The sequence below is a fragment of the Lepidochelys olivacea genome (assembly GCF_965140295.1).
Source record: "Lepidochelys olivacea isolate rLepOli2 genome assembly, chromosome: 6".
In the NCBI taxonomy this organism is placed as follows: Eukaryota; Metazoa; Chordata; order Testudines; family Cheloniidae; genus Lepidochelys; species Lepidochelys olivacea.
The window spans coordinates 118,141,669-118,151,428 of record NC_140416.1 but is presented as its reverse complement, the minus strand read 5'-3'; the positions used below and the strand labels follow the sequence as shown (position 1 = coordinate 118,151,428).

At 42.0% G+C, this 9,760-nt stretch overlaps 1 protein-coding gene across 3 annotated transcripts in view; it reads left to right on the top strand.

The window, feature by feature from the left end:
• The first annotated feature begins 35 nt into the window (after nucleotides 1-35).
• The window catches only part of KIAA0586, a 134,257-nt gene continuing 124,532 nt past the window's right edge, over nucleotides 36-9,760 (top strand). For all 3 annotated transcript variants that reach the window (XM_084630195.1, XM_084630194.1, XM_084630193.1), the window contains exons 1-4: nucleotides 36-113; nucleotides 622-970; nucleotides 2,608-2,693; nucleotides 4,552-4,609. In XM_084630195.1, the coding sequence (XP_084486321.1) occupies nucleotides 661-970; nucleotides 2,608-2,693; nucleotides 4,552-4,609 (454 nt within the window). In that variant the 5' untranslated portion in view covers nucleotides 36-113; nucleotides 622-660. The remainder of the gene's footprint in view (nucleotides 114-621; nucleotides 971-2,607; nucleotides 2,694-4,551; nucleotides 4,610-9,760) is intronic.

Genomic DNA, 9,760 nt, shown 5'->3' with positions numbered 1-9,760 from the left:
CCTGGTGTTGTTACCATGGTAACTAGCATTTCCGGTGGCTGCTGGGTAGGGGTTGAATGAGGGTGTGCTGTAGCTTCCAGGGAAAACGGGGCGAGGGCACCCTGCACCCCAAGGTAGGGTGTGGGGGGTCCCTGTACTCCTAGGGGTGCGGGGGAGGGAGCCGTGCGCCCTGTGCCCTGCCGGGCGGGCAGTGGGGGCTGGGGGAGGGAGCCTGCGGTGGGGGAAGGGGGTGCTGCACCCCAATTCTTGACGTGTATGCTGCACCCTGTCCTCGCTACAGCACTGTTGCTGGCCAGGTGGGCGCTGCTTGGTACCGCAATACTGTGGCGTTAGGCCCATGAGAACTGTTCAGGGTAGCTCGTCCCTGCCCCTCCTATGGTAAAACGATGAGAGCTGGGGGGGGGGGGAGGTGACTGGTTGTATATGTTGGTTTAGATCCTGGGATGACTTGCTGGAATCTATCTTGTAAACCCCACTCGCTCCCCTCCCCTCCCCACCGTGCTCTTATTTCTTTAATCCTAGGTTATTGTGATGTAGGTGCCCCTGTCCATAATCAATTCATAAGCATTAATAAACTGTCCCTTTTAGTTGGTTAATAATGTTATTAAACCCCATTAATAGGTTGGTTGTGAGTGTTGAAAACTGCCTTGTGAGCTCCTCATGGAGGTGGAAAGTAATTCTAGTGTCAGCCAGGACTCTACGGCTAGCCTCGCTGCCAGTGATGTGCTTATCCGCTCCACCAGCCTCCACACAAAAGAAAAACCCACTGGCACTTGGACAGCAGCTGCTGACTGCGGTAGAAAAAAAGTTAAAATTTCGGTAAAGAAGCTTCGTGAAGTGGCTTCTCCCTACCAGGCAGATGATGCAGCTTTGATTAAAGACAAAACATCCTATATTCCTCCAGCATTGTCAGCAAACAAACCTCTGCCGAATAGATCAACTGTCACTACCTCCAGCAGCGTTACACAGGGTATGTGATCAAACCCCATTTCTTTGGGGTAATTTGTCTAGTCGGATCCTTTTTCTAGCATGTCATTTATGGATGTATTTATATTAGGAAAGTTGTCTGTAAAGATCGATATGAATTGGTTATACTTTTTTTTTGTTTTCTAATTGACCAGGTTTAGCCAGTTTTGTGAAATACTACTTTGTTTTTAACATGTTTTGTATAAAATATTTTAGAATGTTTTTCTAACTTTGTACAAAATGTCCCCAAACTTCACACACTTCTTAAATATGGCTCCAAATTCTGTGTACTACATTCATTATGCGGATAAATTTGCTATTGGCTATTCATGATGATGAATTAGAAGGAAGGATATTCTGTGTCTTGTACCTTTGGGTCATTTTAGCCTTCTTTGTACCTACAAGGGGATTGCAGGTCCTACTGTAGCACTGTACTGGAGGAAAGATCACAGGCTTTTTCATGCACTTGCAGCTTTCTCTATCTTTAAAATGACAGATTAATTTGCTCTGAGAGCCGGAACTGATAGATTTCCCAATGTATGATGACCATAACCTACTGAGATTAGGAAGAAATATTTATTGGCAGTTTAGAATAGAGAATACAGGCATGAAAAGATGTTAAATATTAAATGCTTTGTATGAATATTTCAAAAAAGGTAATTCCAGTGACCCCTCTGTTTTGGTTACATAATGGTTGCATGTTTAGAGGGACACATTTAACTTGAAAGGTAGTCAGGTTTTTTTTAAAACTGTGTTTAAAAAGAGTTTCAGATACAATAGCTGCCCCTGACTCTTCCTGGTAATTACTGTGATTACAATATTAAAATGAGATTTTTACAGTTTAGCTTTTTCCTCTGGTGTTGCTTTGTGAAAGACCCACACAAACAGCTGAACCCACTGAACTACTTATACAGATGAAACGGTGAAACTGACAAATATACAAGTAAACTGAAAAAACATAATATATTATTTCCTCTAGTCTTTAAGTTCTAGTAATTCTTGGTGCTTGCTACAATAGTAAGTAAAGCATTTTCAGGTTCGAAATTGAATTTTTTTTAAGTTGATGACATCCCTTTAACAGTGTTTCTCCCTACATTTCAGGTATATCTTAGATGTCTGGCAGCTAAAGCTATATCTTATTCCCTATCATCTAGAAACCACAGTAATGGGTTCGTTTAAAATAGCTAAAATTGACATGTACTGTGCCATGAATTTACTGGGCTAGAATGTGCCTCTTGTCTCCTTAGAAAATAAAGTTTTCATTGTTGATCAAAGGATCACACAACTTTACAAGATGTTATCTTTGTAAAAGGGCATTCAAATGCATTACCCCATTAATTTATGTTGATTTCATACTGAATTTGATCCAGAGTTGTCACTGCATCATTTGCGATTCTCACTTTCAGCAAGTTCCTCTTGTGTGTCAAGCAGGTTTATGTTGCATCTCAGGCATTGTTCATTAATATGCCAGTTCCAGGTTGACACTCTGAGCTCATTTGTGCAATGAAGGTCATTTTGTTTAGTTTAGATTTTTAAAGATACAGATATAGAAATGACTAAGATGTGGGACAGACTAGTTATACCTGTCACAAATGCATAAACTACATACGAATAACTACAGTAAAGTCTCTTTTATTTTAGCTGTCCGAAGTGTGTTGGCTGAAAGAAGTTCAGAACATCTTCTTTCAGTAGAAAATGATTTAGAACCCACGCTATTATCACAGAAGGTAAGAAGACTTACTGTTCTATTCCTGATCCTACTGTCCTGAAGTGTATGCCATACTTCCATCTCAAAAGATTATATATATGATCCAAATTTTAGTAGATCAGCAAACTTCTTCTCTCTCTGAGAGGCTTATCTGATTTCAGCCCTGTTCCTGCGAAGACTTCTGCATGTGCTGAACTTTTATGCACTGGAAGTATTGAAGTCAATATACATGCATAAGTCTTTGCAAGATCAGAGCTTTTATATTCTCTTATCTTGTCTAGCATATAGTGATTATGCTGCCATCGTTTTCTTATGTTCCACCTATAGCAACTGTTTTTTCAAATTATAGTGTAATTCTTCCTATGAAATTTCTGCTCCTTGAATAGCACAAATCAATATGATTTCCTGAAGACCTTTAATATTATGATTATAGTTTCTTTTGCTTCCTGTCATTGTTCATTTAAGTAGACATTAGTTCATATCAGTCTGTTAAAATTTCTTTAATATTTCAATGTGACCCTTTCTAGCTCAATTAGTTTCTCCTTTTATATTTGCTATATTTTCTGTAGTCTGTATTTGCTGAGATCTGTTTTTAGCAAATTCATTGTACATGGCCATGCATAAGGATAAAATTCTCCTGTCTTCTGTGCTGTGAAGGGACTGCAGATGGGTTTCTGTATAAGCTCAGAGTAGATCCAGTGACAACTGAGTAGTGGCAAATAGGACCTGTAGCTATTAGCCCTACTCATAGGCTGAAGTAGTGATTGTAGAGCAGTGGTTTTCAACCTGTGGTCTGCAGACCCCTGGGGCCTGCAGACTATGTCTTAGGAGTCTGCGAGAGGTGACTGTGAAAAGAAAGTTTCAGATCCCAGAAAGGGCATTACTTTTGATCAGAAAAACGGATGTGAATAGTCCCATCTACATGTCAAAACCCAGAAGTATTGTCATTACCATAGAAGCCCACATTTAGTGCCCTTTCTCACATTGTGTCAAATGCTGTGCCATGCACATGCAACATTTATAGTTGAATTCTGTTCAGTCAGTTTTCAGTCTAAGACTTCAAGAGTACGGCAGTTTGAATTTCTAAAGGGGGCCATGCCTCCATATGAAAGTTTTTAGGGGTCCGCAAATGAATAAAGGTTGAAAACCACTACTGTAGAGTACTGTTCTGCAGACCCACATCAAAGTTTAGGGTAAGGTGGTGGATTTATATCTCCCCATCCCAGCAGTAGAGCATGATTATTCAAGGTTTATCTCAGTGAAATAAATTCCATTATATGGTCCCAGTCCTGGAATCACTTACGTATATGCTTAACTTTATGGGCATGAGTAGTTATGATGAATTCATTGGGACTGCTTGCACATGTTAAGATAAGCACATATGTAATTTACATCGCCATTAATGAGTTATTTGTATAAAATCCTTTGGCTATCAATGTGCAAAATAAACACCTTAATATTGAGATTACTTCTTATTTTTAGTCTAGATGCATTACTGTCCAGAAAAATATCACAATCAATATTATTCTAGGTTAGAGGGTACAGAGAGTAGGGGCTCTGAACAGCAGCTTGTATTACTCCAGTGTGGAGGTCTTTATGCCCACATGTTCAGCAGTCATGTCTGTTTCTGAAACTTTTGGGTGCTGATACAAAATAAGACATACTTTACTGATTTATAATTGCATACTATATTTCTTTCATATTTTGATCTCTGTGTGTGTGTGTGTGTGTGTGTGTATATGTATATATATATATATATATATATATATATACACAGTGTGTGTATGTATATAAAAATAATTTAAACATAAATTCTTCTTGATACATGTTGTTAATGTTTGTTTTTCCCCTCACACCTATCCCTTCCTTATTCTAAGGAAACTGCAGTAAAAGGAGTTTCTTTGCAAGTAATGGAAGATGGAAATAGACGAGAAGGTAAGACAAAATATCAGACTTCTATAACCATTTTTAAGAAAACAGCTATTTTGGAAAATAGCTATAAAATATGTTTGTTTCATATCTTTTCCTTCAGTATAAAAATTGTTAGTCAAGATGTTGCAGTTCGAGTTTCACTAGTAAAATGAAGATATCTTAAATCCTTCTTTTTTTAACAGTGGGAGTTCTATTCTATTTCATTCTGTCCTTTACCATACGAGGTCATATACTATGCTCATCCCTGTAGGATCTGAGCACCTTCCAGTAGTGTATTAAACTGCATTGCCAGAAATCTTGGCAGCCTCCTAGTGCTGAAGCAATGCATGCCTTTTAGTAGAATATTCAAGAGTTTGCAATTTTTGTTTTGAAGAGCTTGTTTGGTGACATTAGCATGAGGTCAGTTACTGCTGCAGTGAGTGTACATATTTTTGCAAGCAACCAATTTCTAGGAAAAGCTGTATCTTTTAAAAATGAGATTTGTTTGGAATCAGCTTTTTGAAAATGGGATTTGTATTTTAATTAAACTGGTCAGATTTGGCCCCTATATTATGGATTTTTTTAATGAATATTTATAAGACTTTAACAGCATTGGTAGCATTGCAGTTTCATCTTTTTTGATGATATTTCAAGTTTGGTTGATAAGGGTAATAGTGTGGATGTAATAGACTTCTGAAAGGCATTTGACTTGGTATTGAACAACATATTGATTAAGGAGTTAGAACAATACAAAATCAACATGTCCAGGGATAGATCAGTGGTTTGAGCACTGGCCTGCTAACCCCAGGGTTGTGAGTTCAATCCTAGAGGGGGCCATTTAGAGATCTGGGGCAAAAACTGGGGATTGGTCCTGCTTTGAGCAGAAGGTTGGACTAGATGACCTCCTGAGGTCTCTTCCAGCCCTGATATTCTATGAGTCTAAATGGTTTAAAAACTGGCTAACTGATAGGTGTCAAAACGTTATTGTAAACAGGGAATCATCTTAGAGCATATGTATTTCTAGTGAGGTCCTGCACAGATTGTCTTGGCCAGTGTTTTCTCTAATTTTTTCTGTCCACGTGCAGAATAAATTTTGTTACTTGCACCAATATGGAGGTGATGTGTGGTGGGGGTGGGAGCGAGGGGTTCAGAGTGTGCGAGGGAGTTGGGGCACTGGGTTAGGGTGTGTGGGGGATAAGGGCTCTGGCTGGGAGTGTGGGCTCTGGGGTGACGCTGGGGATGAAGGGATTAGTGTGTGGGAGGGGGCTCAGGACTAGGGCAGAGGGTTGGGGCATGGAGGTGAGGGCTCTGTCTGGGGGTGCAGGCTCTAGGGTGGGGCTGGGAATGTGGGGTTCAGGCTGAAGGAGGGGGCTCAGGGCTGGGGTAGGGGGTGATGGCTCCGGCTGGGGGTGAAGGCTCTGGGGTGGGGCCAGGGATGAGGGGTTTGAAGTGCAGGCTGCCCCAGGGCTACAAAGGGGAGAGAGGACTCCCCCTAGCCCTCTCTCACCACAGCAGCCGGGTAAGAGGCGCCACTACCCATCCACAGCAGCTCTGGTGGGGTGGGGCCAGGCTGCGGGAGGGGCTTCTCTCCCTGGCAACTCCGGTGGGCCAGGCTGGGGCAGGGGCTCCTCTCCTGGGCATCTTGAGTGGGCCTGGGCTGGACCAGGCTGGGGTAGGGGCTCCTCTCCCCGGCAGGTCTGGCGGGCCCAGGACAGGACGGGGGGAGGGGCTCCTGTCCCTGGCTGGGCCTGGGCTGGGCCAGGGGAGGGGCTTCTCTCCCTGCCTGTGTGGTCCTTGAGAGCCTGCTGCATGACCACGCAGCTTACAGGGAACTTAGTTCTTGTCCCTACGCTATTTAACATTTTTTATCAATAAGTTGGAAGGAAACAATCATTACCCATAAAGTTTGTAGATGACAGAGATTGGGGAAGTGGTGAATAATGGGGCGGAGAGCTCACTGACACTGAGCTAACTGGATTGCTTGGTAAGCCCAACTCAAGCAAACAATATGTATTTCAGAATGGCCAAATGTCATACTTAGGATGGGGACTGTATCCTGAGAAGCAGTTGTTCTGAAAAAGACTTGGGGGTCATGGTGGATAACCAGCTGAACGTAAGCTTCCTGTTCAGTGCTGTGGCCAGAAGTGCTAATGCACTAGGAATAGAGAAGTTATATTACCTCTGTATATTTGGCATTGGTGCAAGCACTCCTTGAATCCTGTGTCCAGTTCTGGTGTGTGCAATTCAAGAAGGGGGTTGATAAATTGGAGAGGGTTGAGAGAAGAACCAAGAGAATCATTAAAGGATTAAAAAACATGCCTTGATATAGACTCAAGGAGCTCAATCTGTTTAGCTTAAAGAGAAGGTTATGGGTGACTTGATCACAGTCTGTAAGTACCTACATGGAGAAAATAAACTTGATAAAGAAGGTTCTTCAATCTAACAAACAGTTATGAACACAATCCAATCACTGGGAGTTGAAACTAGACAAATTCACATTGTAAATAAAAAATACATTTCTAACAGTGAGGGTAATTAACCATTGGAACAACTTTATTAAGGGCTATGGTTGATCCTCTATCATTGGAAACTTTTAAATAAAGATAAATATATGCTCTAGTTCAAACAGGAATTAATTCAGAGAATTTCTATAGCCAAGCTATCTCGGAGGGCAGACTAGATGATCACAATGGTCCGTGCTAGCCTTACATTCTATGATTTTTTTTTCAATTCTAAAAAATCTATTTTTAAAAAAAGTTACAGTGTTCATCAATAATTTTTGCAGCATTTTACTAAGTGATGGATTGAACATGAAAGGAGTTTATAACCAAAAAGTAAACTACATTTTTAAACTTCTTTAGCTTTAATAATCAGATGGTAATATAGGCAAAGAAATCTGTTTTTTAATACTTCTCTCTCACCTTTTAATTGCATATAATATGAAATATTACAATAAAAAAAACTTATGTTCTGTGTAAAATTGTTAACTGTTAAAGACATAATTATCATTTCTTCTCTGAGCATTGGCAGTGGTTTTGCTTTCTGTGAGTTTTTTAATTAATATTTGTTGAGGGGGAAAAGAAATAATTGAAAACACAGTTATCCTGATAATACTTAAAATGATGGTGCTGAAGCTAACTGCCCAGACATACAAGACTTCTTTCTGAGTTCTTTTGAATATCATGAAGGAAAACCTTTTAAAGGTCTCATAATATGGATGTAATTCTAAAAATACTGATTTAGGGGATGAAATTCTATAGCCTGTGTTATGCAGGAGTTCAGGCTAGATTAGAGGCCCCCAAACTGGGGCGTGTCCCCTGGAGGAACATTCGAGGGGGCGCAGTGGGGTCCGGGCCAGCCCTCATCAGGGGCAGGGAGGGAGTGCCACTCAGCCCTGCTCCTGGCCCTGCCCCCAGCCGCAGCCCGGGCTCCTAGCCCCATCCCCGCCCAAGCTTTGGCCCTTGACTGTGGCTTCTGCTCCCAGCCCTGCACCCAGCCTTGTCCCCCAGCTGCGGCTCTACTCCCAGCCCTGGAGCTGCCCCCAGCCTTGGTCCCTGGACATGGCTCCGTTCTAGCCCAGCTGCAGCCCCGGCCTTGGCTCCCTTACTCCTGACCGCACCCCTCTCCGATCCTAGCCCTGGCTCCCGCGTGGGACTGGAGGGGAGACAAGGGTAAGGGGGGGTTGCAACTATGAAAAGTTTGGGGGCCACTGGGCTAGATGATGATTATAATAATAGTCTCTTCTGGCCTGAAATCTATTTAAAAGTGTGTTTTTTCTCTATTTAGTTGTCAAACTTAAGAGAAAGTACAGCCCCTTTAAGGAATGGTGCAAGGGTTGGATTGTTGCTATGGGAACCTACTTAAAACTAAACAAGTTGGTTTGTGAGAGATTCCTTCTGTTGGGAGTTTGGTGCCCTAGGTGCAATTTGGAGGGGGGTAGGTTGTGTAATCTTAAACTGAAGCACCATGTGGTCAGGTAATGGTCTTGTAGTAAATTGCTAAGATGTTTACTTCACTTCATTTTATGATAAATTATTACTTTCCTCTTATAGTTTTTTTTCTTAATTTCTTTCAAAATGTGTTTGATTCTTTTAAGAGTTACTGCTATGAATTATATAGGGTTAAATAATGCTTTTGCCCCTCTCCTACGGGCATCTAAAATAAATGTGTAAATCCTGAGGTTCCTTGTGAGAATACATCAGTTCTTGAACTTTTCTGTTTCCGTGATATCCCTGTGTATAGGGATAACTGTTAGATTAAACAGATTATAACTGTTAGATGCAGTTCTGTGGTGACCTAGAATCCTATCTTTGACGTCTCCGACTCAAGGAATATTTCCAACACACCTCTGAACAGCATACTAACCCACAGAGACCTTCCTACCAAGACTACAAAAAGAAGGATTCTGGGTGGACTCCTCCTGAAGGTCGAAACAACAGACTGGACTTCTACATAGAGTGCTTCCACTGACGTGCACAGGCTGAAATTGTGGAAAAGCAGCATCGCTTGCCCCATAACCTCAGCCGTGCAGAACACAATGCCATCCACAGCCTCAGAAACAACTCTGACATCATAATCAAAAAGGCTGACAAAGGAGGTGCGGTCGGAATATGAACAAGAGGCTGCTAGGCAGCTCTCCCAACACCACTTCCTACAAGCCATTACTCTCTGATCCCACTGAGGGTTACCAAAAGAAACTACAGCATTTGCTCAAGAAACTCCCTGAAAAAGCACAAGAACAAATCCGCACAGACACACCCCTGGAACCCCGACCTGGGATGTTCTATCTGCTACCCAAGATCCATAAACCTGGAAATCCTGGACGCCCCATCATCTCAGGCAGGATTGTCTAGCTATGTAGACTCCCTCCTCAGGCCCTATGCTACCAGCACTCCCAGCTATCTTTGAGACACCACTGACTTCCTGAGGAAACTACAGTCCATCAGTGATCTTCCTGAAAACACCATCCTGGCCACTATGGATGAGGAAGCCCTCTACACCAACATTCCACACAAAGATGGACTACAAGCTGTCAGGAACAGTATCCCCGATAATGTCACGGCTAACCTGGTGGCTGAACTTTGTGACTTTGTCCTCACCCATAACTATTTCACATTTGCGGACAATGTATACCTTCAAATCAGCGGCACTGCTATGGGTACCCACATGGCCCCA